This window comes from Phoxinus phoxinus (assembly GCF_949152265.1).
Source record: "Phoxinus phoxinus genome assembly, chromosome: 25".
NCBI classification, from domain to species: domain Eukaryota; kingdom Metazoa; phylum Chordata; class Actinopteri; order Cypriniformes; family Leuciscidae; genus Phoxinus; species Phoxinus phoxinus.
In genome coordinates, this window is record NC_136900.1 from 13,027,387 (window position 1) to 13,053,440 (window position 26,054).

The 26,054-nt window shown below is 37.8% G+C and overlaps 1 protein-coding gene across 5 annotated transcripts in view; it reads left to right on the forward strand.

The window, feature by feature from the left end:
• agbl1 (AGBL carboxypeptidase 1) overlaps positions 1-26,054 on the forward strand; it is a 209,881-nt gene that overhangs the window by 41,436 nt on the left and 142,391 nt on the right. Inside the window, exons 1-3 of one of the 5 annotated variants that reach the window (XM_079603535.1) lie at positions 2-187; positions 463-547; positions 2,214-2,357. In XM_079603535.1, the coding sequence (XP_079459661.1) occupies positions 2,252-2,357 (106 nt within the window). In that variant the 5' untranslated portion in view covers positions 2-187; positions 463-547; positions 2,214-2,251. Of the gene's footprint in view, position 1; positions 188-462; positions 548-2,213; positions 2,358-11,050; positions 11,263-26,054 lie in introns of those variants that run through there. The other 4 variants (XM_079603536.1, XM_079603537.1, XM_079603533.1 and 1 more) reach the window with 4 other exon arrangements.

Below are 26,054 nucleotides of genomic sequence, written 5' to 3' on the forward strand. Positions count from 1 at the left end.
TCTGAGCTGAAAGTCTGCGCTGTTTTCTGTGCAAAGCAGCCAATGGCTGAACAGCGGGAGGAGCGTCTCGGCGGGCGATGAAACAAGCCATCACAACAATTAGCAGGGAAGTAATGTGCCTTTTTTTTTGTTTGCTCTTTTTAAATTGCTACAATGTAAAATATTCATTCAACTCGGCAGTATTTAGGTAAATATGTTATTTTATTTGAATAATAGCCCATATTTCTAAACATAATTTAAAATGGACCTTATTTGATTCCCATTATAGATTTATCAAGCCGTTCATAAGCCACTGAATTAGTGCTACCTGTTCTTTCCATGTATTTTATTTTATCCGTGTAAATATATACACTTGTAAATTGAGATTTTTAAATGCAATGCCTTTAGCTCCATCTAGTGGGATTGTTATAGCCTATCTATGATAAATCATAACGCATTCTTTGAACTCTGTTTACCTCTCAGATGATAGACGCATGTTCCAATTTTCCATCATATGCATCCGACATAAAAGTTTATTGGGCCCTGCTGAAGTGAACGCATACTATAGGTATTAATTGCATTCAGTATTAATCTTGACAAACAAACGCATCTTCAGTTTTCATGCTATTTGAAATATGATCCACTCTGTCCAGGCCCATTTTTTCATGTATGAAATCCCCATTTATATGATATTCTAAAGTTAATATAGTGAAAGTTAAACAACTGACTTACATCGTCACTCTATATGAGAGCCTAAACGATTTTAAATCGGATCTCTTAGGGTTATTTATTTAAATATATTTAAATTAACATGTTCTGTAAACAAGACAACCCCTACATTTTTTGGGTGGGTCAAATTCTCCCAGATTGTGCTCCTTGTGCCCTTGAGGGTTTATGAGTTTGAAAACCCTTGAGCTTGATATAATATTTTATATTTTAATGCTATTTATTTATATGTTTGTTTATCTTTTATTTTCCAATGGTAATATAGCCTACTTCATTTTATTATTTTTATTCGCAAGCAGGGCATTTTTTTTATGAACATCAATATTTTAGGTTGAATGTTTATTATCACTTGGTTGCTCTCTTATTTTTTCTTTTTATTCCACAGTCAGTGCTAATGGTCTGTTTGTAAATGATAACTCTTTGGTTGCATTCCATCTCTTGGTGTTCTGGGTCTGTGAACTTTTAAAGTCTGTCCCTGTGCTGCTGAAGCATGTGTAATACGATCAAGTTCACTTCGATTCGAGTCTGAATGCATTTTCTGGGCCAGTGCATTGAAACCACTGCCTTGTCTCTTGCTTTAATAGCTAAAGAGATGGTTGAATTTCATTGGTGGCCATAATTAACTATGTTCCATCTGCAAAATCACCAAGGGAGTATCCTCCATTAGATGTCTAAACCTAATCCGAGACCAAATGTTCTTTGTAAAGAAATGTGCTGATCTTTACTGTGTTAACATGCAAGACTGGCAGAGTTTTGACGGCATATGCTGCGGTCATTAGGAGTCAGATCATGAAATCGTAGTACTATAATAAAGCCACAGACTTACTGCAGTGCTTACAGCAGCTTTTGCTGGGGTAAAAAAAGGTTTAGGACTTTAAAGGCACGCATGTAAGACATATCTAATTTTACATGATGAATAAGTTACATATTAAACCAGACAGGGATAGCCAGGTGCCAAAAGGAGGATTAAATTGAATAATATTTGTATTTTTTTTAGCAATGAATACAAGCATACGTCTGTCTGTCTGTCTGTGAACAGAAACAGTAATAAATCTCAATTTTTGTAATGTCTGGCTCATCATTGTGGGCATTACATTTCATGTGTGGTCCACTTGATGGATGACCCTGATGAGAAGATTGTAATGTCCCTCATCATTTTAAACTTTATGCACCAAAGATATGCAGCTGGCCACTAAGAGGGTCACAGGAGAGCCCTTGGGTTATCCCGCCATGATGACAAATGCCCCCTAAAATAGCAAGACTATAATCCTACTGATATTAGAAGATCACCGTAAACTTTCAAGCAGTGCTGGGTTTTATGTAAATCGCACAGTCCATTTGCCGAACGGTAAAATCTGACCACATGACGTACTAGTGGTGCTGTGAATTTCAAATGAAATGCTCTTGCTGTGGAACAGTTTGTTAAGAGGTTTCTTTGAGACGGAGGTTGACTGCACTGACTTGCCTTTACACCTGATTTGATTGAAGGCCATTTCATTTCTTTCTAGCCAGTTTCTCTTCTCCTCGCAAAACACGCAAGTTGAACATGGAAGACACGCGTGAAGGACCTGATGCCTCTGCGCAGGCCACCCAACCATGGACGTTTTCCAAATCATCTTTGGTTAGAAAGCTGAGACAACACTTAACCAGTAGTAAGTACAATATATTAATTTTTTTGTCATTTATTCAATATAAGAGAATGTATTTATATGTATTTTAAATTTGTAAACATTAATGTATGCTTCTTTTTATTAAAGAAGATTTGATTAAAAATATGCAATAATATACATAAAGTTGCATTGATTTAGCAAACCAGACACAATTTTTTTACTCTGAAAAGTATAGTAATCAGATAGGTTGATTATTTTGCATTAAAAGTATTTTCTACCTTACCATATTTTTAGATAAATAGTTTATTTTTTTTACAGTTTAGGGTTCTGTGTGATCACAAAATCATTCATACAAGAATCTTTTCAATAAGGTATTTAGTTGACCGGACGGTTTTTTGAAACCAGATATTTGTCCCAGATATAAATGATGTTTTCGCCAAAAAAATCCAGAAGACTGGTTTGCAGTGCACAAATATGAGCCTAACTATGTGAAAGAAGCTTCACAGTGTCTGCTGTCTTTGTTGCTGTCGTCTGTGTGACAGTTCATTTAGGCGCGAGGTGCTATTGGCGTTGCGTGATGAAGCAAACCAAGCGTCAGATGAGCCCGTTGTGGTTTTGAAGCCCTATATTTAGACATCTACGGTATCTGTGAAACGGAATAATGTCCCGAGGACACACTGTGATCTGGCACCAGATGATTATTTCTTAATAAGTTTTGAAAAGTGCTCAGTGGTTCTGGACAGATATAAGGTGTTTTGTCATGTGGGAATGTAAATAAATGGTTAAAAGTACATCTAAACAACATCCCCATATGTGCTTGTTAAACTTGAGGAGCTGGTTTTCCTTCAGCTTCCACTCTTCTGGGAAGGTTTTCCACTACTAGATGATGGAACATGACTCCAGGGATTCATTACCATTTAGACACACGAGCCTCAGTGAGGTCAGGGACGGATTTTGGGCAAATGGGGTCTGGATCACAGCTGCTGTTCCAATTCATCCCAAAAAGGTGTTTAGTGGGATTCAGGTCTGGGCTTTGTGCGGGTCAGTCAAGTTCTTCCAACCAAACCAGATGCAGTAAATCATGTTTATGGACTACAGTGGGTAGTTTGCTTTCTATTCTCTACTGTTCTAGAAATAGCCTATACCTAAATTAGGGTTCACAAAGCATTTATTAAAATGCCTGCATGTGGCCATTAACTTACATCAGAGAACCATTAATATACATTAAGTATTGTTAAATTATTGAAATATTAGCTTAAAATATGAAGGTATTATATCGTTTTGGAATCTCTGGCCTAAATAGTTGCAAATAGCCCTAAAATCATTTACTGGTAATAGGGATGTGACTAAAAATGGTGTTTGTTGCTCTCATCCAAGTACATTAGTTATAATGTAAATATATGAAATACTGTGACATAAATGGACCCTTTTTGCATTATGGGTTCTCAAAAGTGGAATTTCATAGTTGGGTGAACAAATATATATTCCCATTGCTCCAGCGTCAAAAGAAAAAAACATTCATGATAGTTCCATGACTTTCCAAAAGAGGAAAAATAAATATTGAGAGATTATGGTATACGTACAGTATATTACGCTTGTAACAGAACTCTTGTAGTAACAGGACGTACAGTCATTTACTCACCTTCATGTTGTTTCAAAACAGCATTACTTTTTTTTTTTTTTTTCGCAGTCCACAGAAAGAGATGGTAGGCACAGGATGTTCATGCTGCTTATAATGAAAGTGGATGGTGACCAAAGTTGTTAAGCTCCAAAAATGAAAAAAAAAAATGAAAAAACATAGAAGTGCCATAACAAGCCAAACTTAGTCTTCAACTCACACTATCATATGACTTCAGAAGACTACAGTAATATGTCTATGGTCCTTTTTGTCATTTTTACATCTTAACAGCTCATCGTCACAGAGCATCCAATGCAAAAGGTCTGGAAGACATTGTCCATGTAAACCTGCAGTTTTGTTGTGGTTTTGAAGTTTCTAACTGTTTGCTTTTGAGACGTTTGTGTTGGTATGATTCATTTTAAGAATCCAGAAAAACACTTGTTTAATTGTTATTCTGTGCAGTTTTCCAATATTTCCTCTGCTCTGACCATGCTGCATGGTTTACGGCTAGAGAGTAATTACTGACGGTCAGCCATGAAAGCAGAAGGTTTTGCAATAGTGGACCATGCCTGAGAGATTTTCACATCACATTAGATGTGAAACTGAAATGCAGAAATTCATTTTGCTCTCATAACATCTGTTCCCTTTTATCTTTCATCATCCAGGAAGGGTAAGATGAGCGTTAATGAGGTTGTAATCAGATGAGGATAGTTTTCTGCCTTTAAATCTGAACAGTGTTTGCAGCAGTATAGACCTTGGCTTGCTTTTGAGAAATACTGGTTGTCACACTTTTTATTTCTGAATATTATTATTTTTTTTTAGTTGATGTCTGCAACGACACATACTTTAAAATTTGGTCGAAAAAAACAAACAAACAAACAAACAATCACACCGTTATTTCAATTAATTTAATACACATTGAAAATAATGCCCAAATAGTGGGCCGTATCGCAAAATTGGCTCCTGGCTCCTTGTGAAGCAACTTGATAGATTTATGAGCTTTCTTTTCTTTTCTTTTCGTAAAAAATATGAACAATGTAAAAGCTCTCTTACAGTATTTTATGTGAGGCAGCATGTGAGTCTTTTCTTATCATTTCCCCAGAGTCGCAGTTCAAGTGAAGCAACTTTATTAACGTAAATGAAACTCTGTTTGAACTCGGTGGCTGTAAATCCGAGACCCGGTCTTCCCATTCCCTACGAGTGTCTCATAACTCAGTGTGTCCCGTCTGCATGTATCTCCTCTGATTACTGCTGAAGTTAATTGCCCTGCTTATACTGGCCAGTGAGTTCATAAAGTCTTAAATGAGCTGGGTTGAAATACTGCTAAATCCAGCAGTGTATTATGTATAATGCGTGTAAATAGTGTTTACATGTTAATGCCATTTCCTATCAGACTAGTCAAGAGTGTGTGCTATTAGCTGTCATGACCATGTCAAGAGCTGTCATGACATCCTTCTCCTGTAGTTTATGAGGATGTGAGGTACAGTGCGACCACAAGAGGGAGATAACAAGCCATGCATTGTAGGAAAAAAACACATGTGGTATAAATCAATGTGGCTCTCAGCTGGTTAAATTGTGTTTATATATAAACACACACACACACACACACACACACACACACACACACACACACACACACACACACACACACACACACACACACACACTGCTGTTTGGATGTAAATAGGCAAATGCTTAAAGCCCTGTAGTTAGTTTAAATATGTCACAGTTTTATGACTATGCAAATTAGCCCCACCTCCACTCACTCACAGCAGCTCAGAGATCCACTCGTTGATGATCACACGTTGATCTGATTGGTTACAAGGTAGTTTGTGATGTCAGCAATGGTGTTGACTTATGAATTTGCACATGTGTTGTCTAAAAGCATATTAAAAACACCACATAGACATATAGGCTAAACAATATTAAAAACTTGATTTTCACCACAGGGGGGACTTATGACTGGATCATTGTCATTTTTATGTTTCTAGCATGTTTTATGTTTAGCAACAGTTCTTCCAACCCTAATTGATGGAGTGTGTTTCATTTCTTAAACAACCATGTAGGAAGACACATCATGGCCATATTCCAGGATGACAAGATGTCAAGATTCATCAGCCTCAAATTGTAAAAGAATGGTTAGATCAAAAGAATGGTGAATAACCATTTTCACACATGAATTAATTGGCACCACTGAGTCCAGACCTTAAAGTCATAGACTACAGAGTGTTGAGAGTGAATCTTGCATTGACAATACAAGATCTTGACCAAAAATGTATGCACCTATTGATGAAAATAGCATCACATTGACAATGCAAGAGTCGAGCACTCTGTAAAGTCTCCTCCAGCATATCCCAAAGACTTTCGATGAATTTAAGGTCTGGACTCAGTGATACCAATTCATGTGTGAAAATAATTCTTCATGCTCCCTCCTAACCATTCTTACACAATTTGAGCCTGATGCATCTTGACCTTGTCATCCTGGAATATGGCCATGATGTGTCTTCCTACATGGTTGTTTAAGAAATGAAAAGCTACACACATCAATTAGGGTTAAAAGAACTGTTGCCAAACATATAACATGCTAGAAACTTAATAATCACTGCAATAATGACCCAATCATAGACTCATTGGCATTATTTAAACCCAAACATCAACTTTTTTTGGGCCGGGCAGTATTTTATATTATATATATATATATTATAATTTTATATTATTTGACTTGCGTGAATAGCTGGGCTTAATGAAAGTTCACATGCAGATGTTACGACACTGAAAAGTATGGATTTGCTTTGTATGCAGCTGATGATGTCACATTCTGAGCAAATGCACAAGTCATAAATCTGTAAGTTTGTTAGCGTACTGCTCATACATGTGAAAATACATTTGATAGGGGTTGGTTTGAATATTTGATTCTATAATTAATATTTAGTGTAGAATGTGCCCCTCCCCCAAAGAGATATTTGTGTTCCTGCAGCTGCAGTGAATGACTGATGAAATTTCAGAAAGACCCTTGGCTTCCCCCCCCTCCCTTTCTTTCTCTCTCTCTCTGGACATGTTTATGTTTTTATTGTGTGGTTGCTGGTGTAGGATTTGAGTAGGTGGGAGAGCGGGAGGACGGGATAAGGATATTAGAGCGGGGTGGGAGAGCTGGCAGCCGATCCTGAGGTCAGATTTCACTGCCCTCTCTCTGCATGTTTTATGGAAAGTGCTATTTCAGACATCCCCAGCATGCGAGTGCCAGTGCTTGGTCGATTCCTCATGTTACAGCCGGCACTTTGAGTGACAGTCAGGCTTTCTGGCTCACAAAAGAGCCCAGTGGAAAATCCTGAGCCTGGCCGTGGCGGGATACTTCCACAGCGCAGGTCCTGTTGCATTGGGAACAAAATATAAGATGCACATCCCATTCAGGTTCCAGGACAGGTGGGGAAAGAAGAGTCTTGTGTCCTGTGGCCCTGATGAAAGAGGGAGATACGGAATTGGCAGTAAACGCTGTGCCCTATGTCTCTCTCCAAAAATACCATTAATAGCAAGAAAAGATGCTTAACGTGGTATTTTTAAGTTAGTGGACCATGAGGGAATGAGTCATCCTCTTTAATTTGATGTTGAGATTTGCAGATGGCGATTAAACTCATGATCAGCAGTGTATTAATCATCACTGGCTGCTTTGAAGTAAACATTTTGACCGATTTTTCTGATTATTTCAATAGAGAAAGTTGTAAAATTTAACTTGGGCCCATATTTTTTCCCTATCCATAGCTGTCTCTATTATTTATAAAAATGATGGCAAGATATTCACAACAGAGACCCATGTATTGAAGCCCTTTTCTGTCTTATTAATAAATTCACAATAAGTCACAAAAAAAGTCTTGAGACATAAAAAAAAGTTTGTGAGATAATATCTGCAATTATATCATTAGAAAAATTACAATTGTCTTGTAGATTATAATCAAACAATTGTGACTACAAGATAGTTTAATCTTTTTAATGATCATAAATAATTTTGACTGAATAATTGTGCAAATGTACACTGTAATTGAGTTATAAATGTCACAATTATCTCAAAGTCGCATTTCTGTTATGTACTCTGAGGTGTAAAAATGTTTTTAAACACACAGCTTCACACTGAATCATAAGCAGACCTCAGTTTCCTTTGAGATAAAAAAATGAGATGTCTCTTGTTTGATTTGTTCTGATTACTGCCATATTGCTCACTCACTTTACCATGGTTATCAGATGAAAATAAACAATCAGCCACTCTTAAAACCTGAGAGAAATGTAATCTATTAACTGGTGGGAGCCAGCAACTCGAGATGTCTGTCTACGTGCATTTCATACCAAGGTTATCTTTTGCTAAGCGCAGTAGATGACAAGTATGTCTGCTTAAGGGTCTCAGTATCCACATTTGCGTAATTCCCCTGTAAGAAGGTCTAAGCATGGAATGAAAATTGGCCTCAGATGTGAAATTAAAGCATTGTTGTCATCACTTGATCAAGCCCACCCCCTTCAAAAGCATTAGAATTAAATTCATGATCTGTGAACATTAAAACAGCCTGTTTTACGAACTGTAAGAGTATTCTTTGCATGTCTTTATACAGTATAACATTTTTCTTATAGCGTTAACATTTATCAGACGCATTAATCAGCGGCAGAGCAGCAATCAGTTTGCAACCTGATGTTTTTTGTTCGAGTCTTGTGAGACTTAAAAAAAAAAAAAAGAGTGAATGACTGCTTGTTCAAATTATCACGTGTAGGCCTAGCTAATGGTGCACATTGAGTTTTTTCAGTAGTGTTTTATTAAAATTAATTTGTTACAACATTTTTGCTTTTAAAATGTTCAGCTTGGATCCAGGGTGGACTGCAATAATTTATTTTGGCCTCATAGTTTAGAGTGTGTCCTTGGTGAGACTTTCAAGGATTACATCCAGCCCACACAGTTCATCAATAATTTCCTGATGCCCGCTGTGTACTTGATTTTCTCATTCACTTATTGATTTCAAGAAGCAAATGCTTGTATGCGCTCTCTTTTCCTCACTGAACCATAAAGATTCTAACAATGTTTTTGTTGCTGTTTCTCTGTATCATGCAAACATTGTAAACCAAAACAACTGAAGCTGAGGAGCTTGTTTGTGGAGTGTTTTACAAAAGAAATGGAGGAGCCATGAGGAAAGATGTTTATTTTTGCGTTTAACTTGGGAATGGTTCACATCAAGACTTCAAGATGGATTGTTAACTGACATCTTTGAGTGGTGAACTCTTCCCAGTATCCTCAGGTCTGCTCTTATTTATTTATGGGCCTCTTGAGGAGCTTGGCATATAAGTCTGTCATAGGTGCCCTGCATCACTCGGGTTGATAACTTATTTAACATGTTTGTGCTCAAAACGCTGGAAGAACAAGCAAAGTGCTGTTCCATGTGTAAGAAGGGTGATGCCGCCGGGAAGGTGAGGGGAAAATAGGAGGAGTGTTCTCTGTTGTTTTAGAGATGAAGCTAAACCTCTCTGTGAGGGACTTGATGGTGTCTGCTGAAAGGTATCCCCAGAAAACATGATTATGCTCTGCCTGCTTTGGCTGGGATTAAACTGCCCATAGCTCCCAGCTGGCTACTGGGTTTCATAAGCCCCCTTGAACCTCCAGTTTGTTCTCGAGCAAGCTTGTGTACCTTGAGCTCTATAAATATTTTGCCCCTCTCAAAGATAAACAATAGCTACAAAAACAACCTTAGGTCCCACGCTTGTACAGTTGAAGCTGGATGCCTGTCAAGACCATCTTCTGCTCCCTTTGGTAGGTCTTGAAGCGGTAGAAACACAACTTTAGATTATGCATGTGTCATTTGCACTGGTACAAGAGCTTCAACATTCTGCACTTATGAATGTTACATCTATCTGTCTGTCCATCCATCCTTCCTTAAAAATAATTTCATTGACTTTCCATTCATTGTAATTATTCCTGCATTCACATTTAAGTTGCATTTCTGGATATTGTTTGCTGCCTCAATTCAAATTCAAAAGGCATTCTCAATTAAATTCTAAATGGTGCACAACCTTGCTAGTCAGTTAGCAGCTTAAGAAGCCTAATGGGGGCACCAAAACTTTGCTCATAAACCCTGCCAACCATTCGGGTTTTTTTTTCATGTGATGCTGTTTGACAAATGAGGTCTTGCAGCTAAGGTTACTAAAAGTGGATCCCACAAATCGTGAAACTCAACAAAATGTAAGGACTTCAAGTAAGAGGCTTGGAAAACAAGACCTAGAGACCAGAAGAGATTTGGGCCTCTGACAAGCTCTGCAGCAAGCAGGAGTCACTCTCCTGATGTAAAGTGTTAATTAAAAGGTTGGGAGACGGCCAAGCAGTCGTAAATTTGTAGTTGTAGGCAGCCGTCTTTACAAGATATGCTTCTCCGAGCTTCCCATGCATGCCTAGCTGTGGCGTTTTGTGCACTTTCCGTCTTGGCAGGCTACTGTTCTTGCACAAAGTGAAGTTCCTGTGATTGTTGCAACTAAACATCACTGTCTGAACTTGGCAACCAAGTTGACGCTAATGGGGGTTTTAGATGGTGATTTACAGCTGTTTTGTTCTGATGCAGTTTATCAGGGCTTGAGGGAAAAGAATAAGTAACCTTAAATGTGGACAACATGGATAGGGTAAGGATGCACATATGTGCTGCAGTGATACTTGTTAGCTTTTGTGTCATGCCGATCAAAGGGAGCCCGTTGCATGCTTGCATAAATAGGGTTTATTTTCACTCATGCATTCCCGGCATAACATGCTATTCATATTGTGTGGTGTGGACAGACAAATCAAGAGGCTGAGACTCAGTTTGGACATCCTCCATTGGCAGCTTCTGAGTCTACCGCCCATGCAAGCACACAGACACACACATTTATAAACCCTGCCTGAGCTGTCTGAAGAAGCTGCATAAAACCACAACACCAACCCCCCACAGAAAGCCACCACACCACCCTAGACAACGTGTGCACCCTGGACTGATTTACATCCCATTGGCCCCTACGGTACATTTGCCCCTGTTACTTTTTGTCAGGCCGGAATCCAGCTGGGGAGTTTACCCAAAGGGAGGGGGGCTTTTAAAAAACGGCCAGGTGCGACCCTTAAATTCAGGACTCAGTGAGTGGGCTAGAGGCAGTGGTAGATGGTAGAAGCAGACAGGAATCTATATTGGACATACTTGCACTTTGTGTTATTCTTTGTCAAATATACTTTTGTACTTGGTTCTGACTCTATTGACCATCCCAAGATGTACAGCTACAGTAAGCCGGGTCACTTCACCTGGACGGCGACGTTGAAACAGTGTGGAAGCCTTACTAATGGGGGTAAGCAAGAAGATGAATCTCTGCAATGCACTGAATGCACATTAAGTCCTGCAGTTGGCAAGAGCATGCTGTGTGTAAAGAAAGCTCACACTGGAGCGTGCACAAGCAAATGTCTTGTTTTACTTGCACACAGTGGCCTTTTGCTGCCTTTCACAGCTTTTGACCAGGTTGCATGAGCTTGATGTACCTTTTGTTTTTAAGTCTTGATAGAGCGATCAATGAAAAGATGATTTGTTGTAGAGGATCGCAGGGTACATTTACAAAATGCACCAGTCAACCTTGAAATGCATGCTTGATTATCGAGATACCCGATTGACGTAGTTGTACTGTTGTTGACGCTCAAACATTTGCATGTGTGCTTAGGAACTGCCTTGTGATTAGAGAGTCAGCGGGTTGGGCGGAGCTCTTGTCTTTGCCATCTTGATCTTGGCACTTCTCATGGATTCTGGGCAACCACATGGAATGTCTCAAGTCCCACCTGCTCTTTTCTTTTAACCAAGCTCAAGACGAGAGATGAGTTCTTTCCATCGACATTATTTTTATCTTGCAGCCTCAACTGTGAACTCAGCGGTTTTCAATATTTGTCCTCCTCGCCCCCACCATCTTGTTTTTCACGATCCATAAGTGTGCCTCTCAAACGCTGGGATATTTTTCCTATGGTATTATGTAACTAAACGAGGAGGACCACTGCTGAGTGACAGTCACTATCCACAATGCATTTGTGCCAGGAGAATGCCATTGAGAGAGAATGAAAGCATTAAAGCTCTTCTGGCTTTAGGAAGTCCATGTCCCACAGGTGTAGGTTATAATTTATAGACTCTTGTCTGTCTGGATTAGAGAGGGATTCATTGGTATTGTCTGTAATGAAGTCACCTTGCCGCTTATGGGGATGTGATACATGCAACCTTTGACGCTATTTCTTAGTTATAGAACAGAATGTTCGCATGCGTTTGTGTAAATGTGTGGCTCTCTAGATGTTGTTTACACTTTTCAACAATATTGGTAAAAAGAAGATATGACCCTCTCTGTGTAATTTTAGCCGTGGCTGTATCCACCGAGGCATTTAAATATTTGTTCATTCTACCATGCCATTAGAGGCTTTAGGGAGATTAAGCCAAAAACCCAGCGGGAAGTGCTGATGTGTCAGTTACTCTGAACACTGCTAGGGGACTTCAGGGTCAAACTGTTTTTTTATTAATATTACGTTATACACATATTCAGAGATGTTTTTGTGCAGAATGTTTTCTGATTGTGGTTGGCTAGACCCTACAATGGTGGTCCGACATTTGCCCCTTAAAGACATTATAATTCTCTATTCTACAAAAAATAATGCGATAATCATCTCTAATTGAGTTTACCTGCTGGAATGGCATGTTTATTTTTGATATAGCGGATTATCGTTGTGCTAATGCCACTTTTTAAGTGGACATGATTAACCCAGCGACTCTGCTGGTTGTTATTTTCTTTCTCAAAGCATAGGTTTCTAGTTTCCCACTGAAGTTCAAGGATAAGTCATGCCATTTCTACCTACCCTTCATGGTGCTTGTTTTAATCAGCAGCTGTTGCCCTGATGGAGACGGCTTGGATTTGTTGGCTCCCAAAGGCATAGGGGATTCCATTTAACATTGCTCATTTTTATCATTGCTATTTTTTTAGAAGACCTCACAAAAAAAACGATTAGAACAAGAATGCAACACCATTTTAGTGGCTCTGTTGCTGTTTAAAATGACCAGCTAAATGCTAATGAAATATTGTTGAGTAAGTTGATTAGCGTGCGAGTTAGACCCAAAGACGGCGTACATCTAAAAAGGTTTACGCATAGAGGAAGCCAAAAGGAACTGTTGGCAGTTCAACTTCTGACCAAGCATCTGACCCCATCATGTACATTTATCATTGTAGCCTGAGCCGGGAGTGTTACCTTTCAGCTAATAATTCTTCTAATGAATAGCCAAATCACTTTTGCCACTCTTTTTTTTTCTTTTTTTTGGTAGAAGGACAGGAAGTCCAGTGAGAAAGAACTTTAAGTGACTCTTAGTAACCAGCTCATTGGCATCTAAGGTATCTGTCTGTATTTCCCACAGTGCTACGTTAGCAATCATTACTAAGGACTAAGTGAAGCTTTCATAGAATGAACATGGCAGTGGTAAGGCACTAGCTATGTTGTGCACGGAGGACTTTTAAAAGTTTCTAAAAATGACTTGGCAGAGCATCGCACGTGATTAAGGCCACTAATGACAGTAGCATTCTTTCAGTAATACAGAGAAGTGGTTCTCAAACTGATTACTGATGGTCAGAAAATGATTCTGAATCATTCACAAGACTACATTTTATATATATATATATATATATATATATATATATATATATATATATATATATATATATATATATATATATATAGTTAGTGATTTAGAGTGGTGTTAGGTAAATTGACAACTGCTCTATTTCAGCCTTTGTTTAAATGCTCCGAGGTAAAATCCAAGCTGTCTAAGTATGAAAGTCGTGTTTTAGATTTATTTATTCTGAAGCATGTTATATCAGATGTGACAGTTGCTAAGCAATGAAACGTTGCCCAGGGAACAGTCAATTTGGTAGAATGAGACACTGGAAAATCTTCTTTTTTCCCCCTCCTCATTTCGTAATTGCTGGATTTGATCCAAGAAATGCTGTTGTGCTTTGAACTGAGGAAGACATGAATCATCAGATCTTGCAGAGCTTTTTGAAAATAGATAATTTGCCTAGAGGTAAACTTTTGGTTGTAAAACACAATTTCAGCTAACAATAGTAATCTTTTTCTTAAACATTTAGTTTACAATTTAAGCCCAACAGGAGTGTGTTTTCATTTATTCTGGGTATTTATCATTCCTCAAAGCCTTACAGACCTCATGAATCCAAAATTTAGAGTGTTTTGTGTCCATGTCTGTTAGGTTTGAGGTCATCTATATGCTAATGTATTCCTAAAAGCTTTAGCAGATATACACATTTAAAATCTACAGTCTTTCTTTTTCTAGAATGAAACCATTTGTGGAAAACTTGTTTTTCTCTCCATTAGCAGCCATTCAAAAGTAGCTTTGTACTCTGATTAAGCACATTTTTAAGCAGCATATCGGTGGAAATGTATTTCATCCTTGCTTTTTCATACAGGAACATAAACTAAAGGCAACTGGCTGTAAAACAAAGGACAATATGTGTAATTTGTTCCGCCCCAACCTCCTGTTTGAATAGGAAATACGTCCGAGCAGGATAGATGATTTCACTGAATCTTCAACTAGCTCTTACCTCTTACTCCCCTCTAAATGAGAGCAAATACAGTAAATATAGGTGATGTGACCTTATTTTCCTCTGAATTACAATCCTAATGTTACTTAATAGCAGTCAATGGCATAATTATGTCTTCATAATGCAGCTGCTATTTAATAGGAGATGAGTGTAATTCTTATGTGAAGGGCCAGCTCATATATGCCCTATCAGCTGTTAATGCTATATAATTATAGTTTTCACAGACCTTGTAATCAACCCCCCTTAGACACTGCTACTGATAATTTTCCTCAGTTTTTTTATTCTGAATATAAGACCTAATATATAACCTTTTAATTGGAAGATCCTGGTTGGGAAGAAACCTGAACAAGGCATGGAACAGTCAAATTCAATCTGGGTATAGTATAGGCGGACTGCATATAGGCATACATGAGGGTTGAACGGTTTGCAATAAAGTTATATCTGGTATGAGCAGCTGGCCTTTTAAGCAGGTGCGTTTCTGAGCCTTTGACCAAAGGTACGTCAGCATCCAGGGTCAAAGGTGAAGCATGGCTGCCTGTAACATTCATGACCTGCTGATGATAAAAGACATGGAAAACAAACATTTATATATTCATGTGCAAACTCGTATATTGCAACATATTGACATACTGTACATGAACAATTTACACATGTAAAAAAATGGCAAGAGCTTAGAGCATATTATCTAGGGATGTCGATTAAGTGCATGAATTTAGTTTTTCTAGAAAATTTTGGAAATTTCAGTTTAATTAGAAAAATAAAACATATTTATATTATCAAATAATTTTAATTAATTAATACAAATTATTACATTGTGAAATACTATTATTGATTAAAGTAAGTAACCTGGTTGCCTTAAAATTCATTCACCTGAACAAAATTATAACAACTTTTTTTTTCTTTTGTTAAATCAACTTAGATACCGGTAATTCAATCTTGGAAATCATTTTGTACAGTGCAGGAAATATACCATACACCCAGTAAACAGGGAACATTTTCAGAACTTCTAGCAAGGTTTTGAGTTATGAACAAACGTTCTTCCAGTAATATTAATATGTTTTTTTCAAAGTTATCTGTTCTTAAAGTTAATAATATTCTCAAAACGTTAGCACAAAAAGGGTATTTATTGTTCATGGAACTTTTTTTTTCCTGAAACATTTTAGTTGGATATTAATCTGTTTTATTTTATTTTATGGTACTACTTGTTTCAGAACATTCAGAGAACATTCAAAAGTAACATTCCCATAATGTTGGCAAAATTATCAAATGGAATGTTCTCTTAATGTTCATAATACCAATATATTTTTTCTTAACATTTAAAAAACTAGACGTTTTGAACGCTATTTTTGTTAGCTGGGTAGATTATATAGATTTTAAATGTAAAATATATATTTTGAAAGTGACATGTTTATAATATTGGTTATTTGTCAGATATTAAAGTTCATATGAAAATCATCAGTTAAATATCAGTGGTTTCAATATTTTTTTCAGAGTTAACGCATCTCTACCTAATAAACAAATGGACCTATTGGATGCAGAAAACTGTGGATTTATTGTTTGTATTAATAATACAGTAATGCAGAGAAATGCCAATGTACGCACAAGCCCATAACACCTCTCTCTCTCTCTCTCTCTCTCTCTCTCTCTCTCTCTCTCTCTCTCTCTCTCTCTCTCTCTCTCTCTCTCTCACAGTGGCTCATTTGGCTCACAGCAAAGGTTTATCTCTTTTCCATCTGTCTGCCACAGCTCGGTGACTCCTAATTTATCATTCTGGTCTGAAGTGAATGGCTGGGTTTCTTCCTTGGATATCAGTGCTGAGAATGGAATATCAACTCTTTATGTTGTGATTTGTAGAGTAGTAACCAAGTCTTTTGCCAAACTATTTTAAGAAACCATATACAGTTACTGACATGCAATATAGGCTTCTACCTTTGATCTGGTGTAGTGCTGGAATTTCACTGAGTTGATTAATGTTATCGATGAGAAAGCTGATTTTCCATAAATCCTCTGTTGATGATTGATGATCGACGTGCCTAGTGGGAGTTGCTTTGTGTATGTGCTTGGGTTGCGTATGCATTTGTCAATATATGAATATGCCAATGTATCCGGATGAACCTGTGTCCTTTAACTTGACTCAACGCCGAAGTGTGGCCTCGGTCTTTGGCACTTGCTGTTCTCCCAGCGGCTCGGTACAAGTTACACAGTGTGCCGTGAACTTCATCGTGCCCTTTTCGGCACAGTAGGAGTTGAACTGATAATCCCAACCTATCATTTCAGGTTTGTCTGCATGACAGAGGTGTCAACGAGATCCTCCCTAAGCGCTCACTGAGAGAAATGTCCATCTATATAGCTCAGTATGTGCATCAAGTTAACTGCCCATAGATGGCTTTAAATAAGAAGCTTGATAATCTTCTTTAGCAGATTGGTAGTTTCCATATTGGTTGATGTGTGTTCAATCGAACTCTACAGGATTTTGGCGCAGATTCACTGTATGGTTTGTAAAAGCCGGCTATTCGGCCCAACTTCCGGTTTCTCGAACAGCCGGTAAAGGACGCGCGTGTTCAAGTCTCTCCAGCGTTTTAAAGGAATTTTGGTTAAATAAGACACAGGTTCTCATATGCAATTATCTCATTTTAATCTGACTCCATGAATTAAATAAAAGTTCAATGTGCAATAAGGTTATGTTTACACTTAAATAGTTACAACATGATGTAATGAGAATTTAAACCATTTGTACCCAGCATAAATGTTACCTGAGAGAAAGAGAGAGAAAGAGAGAGAGAGAGAGAGGGAGAGGGAGAGAAAGAGAGAGAGAAAGAGAGAGAGTGAGAGGGAGAGAGACCCTCTCCCCAGCTTGGCATCCAAAGACAAGAGAGTGAAGAACCTTTGCTGTCCAGTTTTGTCATTTCTCCCCCCACCGTGTCCCCAGCACCCAGGTGTGAGACATTCAAACTGACCAATCAGACCATCACAATTTCCTCCATTGTCCCAATCACTGCTATGCTGGAAATGTCTTAATGAAAAGCAGTGTCTTTGTTGCATTGAAATAATCTTGGATTATTTCCAAGCTTACAGGTTAATATACAGATACACTGTATGTAGAGAAAGTCTGTTTCCGCCTCAGAATAAAAAAATTAATTCAGATCTTGAATATCATCGCAAATGTTACCCGGGGTTACCTACCCACAGCATATAAATGCAGTCGTATGCGTCATTCCCTTTATTCAGTTCAGCGACTGTGCGGGGCTCAGAAGTGTTGAACAGTAGTTATACATAACTCAATGTTCCCATTCAGTCGGTTCACTCAATACAACACTTGACTAAGGGACATATATTCATGCTCCGCTATATTCAAAGTCGCTGAACTGAACGTAAGGAACCGCTATATACACCTTTTCCTTTTTCAAGTGAGCAATGTCCCTTGTTAAAAAGCCCCTGTGGAGAGCATGGACTGAGCTACCGTCACCAGATTTAGTCGGTAAACCGGGCAAACGTGCACGGTGATGCCCAACTGGCAGCCACATGGATATCTTGAACCATGGCCATGACGTTTCCATGCCCCTCGTAGAGTGTCTAGCCACTGCCCCGCCGAGCACACGCTACATATCGCTCGAATGTGGGACAATAGTGCTCCTGGAAGTGCAACACATGTATCGGGTTGGAGAGATCCAGCCTAGCGTGGACGATTCCAAACACAATGGACAGTGCTCGTGAGTATACCATAGACACCCACATGCCATAGGAGTGTGAGAACTTGTGTTCAGATGTTTCTCATGAAAAAGTTTATTAGCCATTTGTTAGCTATGCTAAACTCAAGCTAAAAACGTCTCACCACTGCGGGTTTTCTTGTGAATGTGGCATGATGGTGTTCTATCAGAGTGGTGAAGAGCTGGACTGAACAAAGGGAATGACACATCATTGGCCTTTCAGGTCTGAATAAAGGTGTCCTCAGCAAACGCCGCAAGTCATGTGTTGTACCGAGTGAACCAACTGAATGGGAATGCGCTTGTGATTTAGCGGTTTGAATCAGACTCAGTCAGTGGATCGTTCAGAGATAAGGACTTCACAACAGACTTCCTCACTGAGCCGAAGCTCATTATATGGTTACGTCTGAGACTAATTCACCATTGTTTCCCTCGAGATTTTCCTATGGGGTTTTATAATGTTTTTGTACATTGCATTTGCAGTTTACATTGTAAAACAAAACGTCCAAGTATCGGCACATTATGTTTACCGCAGACCTTATTTTACTCATTTTTAGAGTTACTCTCAAAACAATTATAAAACCCCATAGGAAAATCTCAAGGGAACAAGTGGTGAATTAGTCATCTGGGTTTTGACATCATCCCTGCACCGCTCACTAAATTATTTTTTATTAACAAAGTTCAGGAGGAGCACTTTCAGATAATTAACCTAATTAACACGGGAGGAGCACATTCATTAAACAACTCAATGAGCATCAGGAGGTATATATACAGCAGACTCTGTTCTATGACAGTTTTCCAGCATCACTCCACAACCCCATCTCCTCAATTCAAACTATTCCTATCCCAACCTGGGAGGGGGTACTCTGGGTTTGGGCCAAATTCCGAGCTCGACGCCCTCCCCTCAGACAGCACGCCAAATACGCATAACCTTTACTCTATTTAATTATATGCAAAGTGTGAGCTTGTGAACCCAGTTTTGTGAGACTTAGCTGTACTGACTAGCTGTTAATATGACAATGTGTAACTAAACATACATATTCACATACAAGACAATAACCAACTATAAGGTTGAATCAACTGTAATTCATATGTGGCCCTGGACCTCAAAACCAGTCACATGGGTCAATTTTTTGAAATTGTCCTTTAAAGTTGTCCATTTATGTTCGCGATTGTGCTGCATTCACTCACAAAAATACATGTTTATGTTAACGGTAGGACATTTAAAACATATCTTCATGAAACATGATCTTTAGTTAATATCCTAATGATTTTTGGCATAAAAGAAAAATCGATAATTTTGACCCATACAATGTATTGTTGGCTTTTACCACAAATATACCCATGCGACTTGTGACTGGTTTTGTGATCCAGGGTCACATGTTGTATTCCATGCACTAAACTGACTTTTTAGATTTTGTATATTTGGGACTTTATTTATCAAATTTTCTTTTAAATTGTGACTTTATAGGCCTTTTTTTAAATCTCAGGAGCAAACAGACTTCCATAGTTTGCATGGTACATTTCACGTATGTAACACATTTCGTCCCAGGCCCCTTTGAATTTTACTAATGGTCCTCGGTAGTTGTACATGACAGATGATGAAAAAGGCTAAGATGTAACGACAACATTAGAATTGGTGGATGGGGGGGGGGGGGGAGGAGATTGGCAAAGGAAGGGGTGTTTTTTCCCCCCGTCTTAATCCTCTGACTATTTAGTCTAGTCAAACACGAAGGTCAAAAATGTTTTTAAATAGAGCTCCGTACTCGAGGGAAATGTCGAGTAATGCTACGGGGGCAAGATGCGAGTAGAGAACATCTCGCACCAACGTCTAATTAGTTCAGTCTTTTGCTCTGGATGCGTCAGAGTTGATGGCAAACTGTCCAGCTATCTGAGGAACGCTGCACTCAGAAGTTAGTTTCCTTATGCTGTCTACAACTACTTCTTCTTATTTTTTGATGAATTATAGACAATTTCTTGTAAATGTTTCATGCTGTTCTTGTTGCTAATATCTGTGAGAAAGAAGAAAACAAAAACTATTGATGTGACAATACTCTAACTCCATTTTGATTATTATTATGTTTTGTCACTGTGGCATAAGTCATGTTTCATATACTGCCCTCTAGTGATGAAACAAGGCATGTTACTCTTTAACCATAATGTGCATTTACTGTATATAGCTTATTTATTTACTTTACATTTGGTAAAATTACAAACAATTTATCACCATTACAAACTCAATTTATCACCATTAGTTTCATGGCCAAGTTGATGATATTAAACCCTGGTGATTTTAATAGGACATTTCCATGCCTCCTCTGCAATAATCTTCCAATGCATTCTTATGGGAGTTAATTCACAAATTACAACAGTTTGTTTTGGTCGGTCAAAAGATCATATTCCAACATACTGAATGTAATGCAAAGCATGTTGCTCTCATAATGGTCCATTTTGCCCAGCTAGACTTTGAGTTTATCTTTTTCTCTCTCTCCTTATAAGCTCCCAGTAACTGTGGCGTGGTGGCGGTGTAATTTCATTCATGCATTATACAAACTGTTTTATAAAATGAGCTTCCATTGAGCCAAATAATTACTGCACAAAGTGTCAAATTGTAACTCTACAGTTCTTAGCAGTACTCAAAAAAGATTTTTTTAATTAATTTGGCACCATTCCTCATTGAAAACTCGATTCAGATGAGAATTACGTTCCCAAACAATCCTGGAGTTTGTCCAAAAAACAAAAAAACAAACAAAAAAACCCATAAAAAACTGAAAAAAAGAAAAAGATCTTGGGTGGTTGGAGAAAAAAAAAAAAACTAAGATCTGTAATATCTTTGTGATCTCTATAAACTGCAGAAAGATTCTTGTCATAACCAATTACCACTCATGGGCTTGTGCGCTGCACTAAGATGAGATCCTAAGGCCTTGATCGCAGCTGCAATTAGCAAGAGCTGCTAATTCTTATTTTAGCCTGAACAAACGGAGGGGTGGAAACTCACAGCTCTGAAACCCGAACTTGCGAAATACATCTCAAGTCGGATAATGACAGACCGGGTCACTGGAACAGGACAGAGGTGAAGACGGATGCTGTAGCAGGAGCTGTTGTTAGCATGTCCTGCGTCAGCTCATCAGTATACGCCTGGGAAAAGGTCGAAGTCCCTTGGTATCAGGCTTCAACCTGTTACCCAGAACACAACTGTTTTAGGATCACTAATTTTAATTTTGTTTGCAATTAATAACACACAGCTGATTGTTCAAAATACTTCAAATATAGATTTATTATTATTTAATTTATTATTATTATTTGTAATATTTTTCTTATATTATTTGATTATATAAATTATATATATTTTTGTTTAGCAGTTTATTATTTGTATAATGAAAATAATAAATACACCATAACAATTTAAATAACTATATATATATATATATATATATATATATATATATATATATTATTTGATTATATGATTTAAATATTATCAAATATATCATTTTATGATGTAATTTCAATTTGTTTAGAATAGTTTTTTTCACACGTATAGTGTGTGTGTGTGTGTGTTCAGGATTATTATTTGTGTTATTTATATTTAATAATAATAATAATAATAATATCTGCCTGTAGTTCATTTTTCAATTTCGGTTTAGTTTCAAGTGTGGCTCATCCAATCAAAATTTAAAATCAGATCCAGAACCATTAGTTTTCTAAAAAAAAGTGTTATTAAAGTGTTACTAAATTTCAGTTTCAGCTACTTTTTTTTGCAGTGTTTTAAGTGAAAAGTCTGTGCATAGATTACTGGATTTTAGTGAGCTGAAAAAAAGTTAAAGTCCCTGACTGTTAAAGTGGTGGTAAAGTATGATTTCACTTTTCTAACTTTAGTTAGTGTGAAATGTTGCTGAGCATAAACAACATCTGCAAAGTTACAACGTTCAAAGTTCAATGCAAAGGAAGATATTTGCTTTTAAAGAAAAGGACTATAAACGGCTGGTAGGGACTACGCGACATTCCTCCCGGGTTAGTGACATTACCAACCCTAAAACGTACATAAACCCCGCCCCCGGGAACACGCAGTCCATGTTGAGAAGAGAGTTGTTGTATAAGAGTACATTTGTGAGTCAGCTCAAACTTTAACACACAGTGACTTTCTATTGCATGTGAAAAGATGGATGTTGAGAAGACTGTGTGCATCTCACAACAGTTCCTATACGAGCGATTTATAGATTACCATGACAGAATATGCTAATTGAAGATAGTTAACTCCACATCAGCAACATAAATTCATCAACTAACCATTCAGAGACGTCCTGTTGCATTCTACGTGTTGTCACTTCTTCTCGAGTCTCTCCATCTTTGTCTGACTCCGTTTTAACATTAAAGTGTGTCATTTTAGTGTGTCTGCGTGAGGTAATCGCAGCTGCTAACACACATGAGCTCTTGAAACCCCGCCCTCTGCAGCAGCTCATTTGCATTTAAAGGGCCAGGCACAAAACGGTGCGTTTTTGCAAACCCTCAAAAAGTGACAACTTTAACATCCTATATAAAAATATCTGTGGGGTATTTTGTGCTAAAACTTCACACACACACTCTGGGGACATCAGTGATTTATTTTACATCTTGTGAAAATGGCATTTTACCACCCCTTTAATGCCAACAGTGCATATTGTATGGTTTCCTGCAAAGATTACTCAGCTTTTTTTTTCTTTTTTTTTATTCCGACAGCCTGTCTGTTTTGGCTTCTTAAACATAAACATATCATCCTGAGTAGAGGAAGGACTCGGGTTACTGGCAGAAATTCAGCTAATGAAAACGATGCACATAAGCCTTCATCAGCTGCTGACTATAAACATTCTTTCTGATTGGACCATTAATGCAAAACGGTTTGATGGCGCACTGCAAATAGAACGTCATGACAGGTGCTCTTGTCTTTTTGTTAAATAAATGTTCTGCTATGTTAAGCCAGGTAAAATGTGTGTTTCATAGATGTGCTTTGTGATTTTAATCCCGAATCGAAAGTTACAAAGCAAATTACATGCTGATGTCCAATTTAAATACTTGCAATTAAAACGTTATTCAGAAAACAAATCCCATAGTGGCCAATTCAGGTTGGCAGTGTTGTATTTGTAGGGTGCTTATCCTCACTTTGATTTCTCTGAACAACATCTTGATCTCATCAGTTGCACCAGAGCTGTCATCACCCAGCATTCATGCCCTCTACTGACGCTCCGTGTCCTAAAACAGTGGTATAAATAGCTGTGCGTACGCAGCCGGACACAGTATGCTGGCTTTGGCCTGATGGAACATGTAGCCATCTTTCACATAATGTAGTCGGCATATGTGATTAAATATTGCCCATGATAGAGATAATTCTAAGGTCTGACTGAGAGATGAAGTGTAAGTGAGTGTAAATTTGTAGAGATACTGTGCTACTTTCTTTACCCCCATGACCATACAGTCAGTCACTGTGATTTTTGCCAAGTCATGTTCCTGGATCAACAAATTTGGTTGATCCTGGAACAACATTCCTGTCTAAAAATGTCTAAAGTGCTAACCATAATTTATCCCTAAAATCAGAGGGAAATGATAGGTGAATTACACTGATGTAGAAACCCTGGTTGTAAGCCTACTTGACAAAAACGGTAAACTTGTCCCTCAAATTTGATTGTTTGATTGGAATGTCGTTCCAGGAATATGTACAGTATTAGGCCTAGGCCTACTTGGTGAAATCACGATCATGACCATATAAGCCTTTAAAGAGATAGATAGTTCACCCCAAAATAAAACTTGTTGTCATTTACTCACCCACATTTGTCCTTCTTTCTCCCATGTAGCTGAACACAAAAAAGATACATTTTTAATAACTGTGTAGGCTACTGGTCATTTCAAGGACACAAAAGCACCATTACAGCATATTATCACTTGCTGTATTAAAGCTCTTTTCTAGCAATATAATTGTTTAAGTTTTAAAACTCGCTAAATCTGGCAATTGATTGAGTCATTGAGTTGAACTCCCGAACGAATCATTCAGACAGAGCGGATCATGATGTCTATGGAGCGGATGTGTGAAGTGATTCATCCGGTTCAAAAGGTCCGACTCTAAAGAACGATTCATTTATAAGTTCGGCATTGCTACTTTTCTCTCATAAACTTTAATTAGACGTAAATAATGACGTCAATTTCTGTATGTTGTTCACATAAAACTATCGTATGGCGTCCGAAGATTAGATACACACTAGTTGTATAGACCTCTTTTATGATACCTTTTTGGTGCTTTTTTGTCATTTGGAACTGCCCACTTACATTAAAAAATGACATTGTGTTCCACAGAAGAAAACTATACAGGTTTTGAACGACACGAGGGTGAGTAAATGACAGAATTTATTTTCATGATATAGGCCTATGAAGTGATGGGTGTCTAGTTAGGACTATTTCTCTCTGTTTGAGTTTGAAAGCAGTCAGGGACTATCCTATCTTGGCATCGATTTCACACACCGTCCTCTCGAACACTTCTTTTTACCTCAGCTTCGCCAAAAAGACGTCAATCACGAGCTATGGGAAATAGAATGGCTTTGCTCGCTTTTTCAAAGCATCATAATTTTGTTCTTGGATGATCATACCCAGATAGCACACGTACATCGCGGAGACGTCTGTGAAAGATCGTAGCATCTGGTAAACATCGCGTTCGAACGACCGTTTTTAATAGTTACTGAGCCGTCTTCCTTACCTCTATATGATGTCTATACGATGAGTCTTCAACATTTGAAATTGCATGTAGGATCGAGCAGATCAGCAGACGCGGCCGGCGGTCTATTATCACTTGGCTTCGCATTGTGCCACTCGCATGTAAACACGGATTTTTTTTTTTATATCAAATACATTGATGGCTCATTGTTCGTAGTTTATTAGCGTACAATTTGACAAGCATTAAAACCATTGTTGCGTTTTTCCCTTACCAGTACATGTGGGGGAAAAAAACAGTAGTTTTACCTTTAAGTGATTTTGCATTGTAAATGCAGTTTCATTGATCCATTTTGTTTTACTACATTCATATTTACGAGGGACATTTTTATTTTATTATTCTGTACTGAAAAAAAATAAAGCTAAGCATAAATACAACATGGATTTATTTTAATTAAGCTTTCAATGATTTAAGTGCAACTTTATCCTCTTACTGGATACAAATCAGAATATATAAATAAAACTCTCAATGAGCAAGACAAAGGTGGCAAGTGGCAATGGTAAGGAAAACACTTGTATGTATGAGGAAGAAGCCCTAGGAGGAAACAATACACACGTTAATTTGATTCATATTACCTCACAGATTTAATGCCATTTACTTTCCAGAGAATTGATTCAACTTTTACCATCTTTAAATAATAAATATATATATATATATATATAAAAGGAAGGACACAATTTAATCTAGTAACTGCTGAATATAGTCACAAATAAGGTTTAGTAACTACTCTGGCTTTCACTGATGACTTGGTGCCGATTGGAGGATCTTGGAGTAGTATGACCCACAACCTGCTGGACGAGTTCTGTCAGAACACCTACACGATAGTTCCCTTCTCTAGGAAGTGTTGCAGCTACCCTAATACCGGTCTCAAAGATTATAATGAGCTTTAATAGAACAATCCAAAACATTTGCAATGAAAAAGGAACAGATTGTGCATGGCAGACACTGGTTATTGACTACATATTTTATTGCATATTTAATTAAACATTGATGGCCAGGTGGGTGTGGGAATGAAGGTGGACTAGAGGTAGATCTGCATCTTAGGATGAACCATCTCCTAAAGCTGTTTTGGT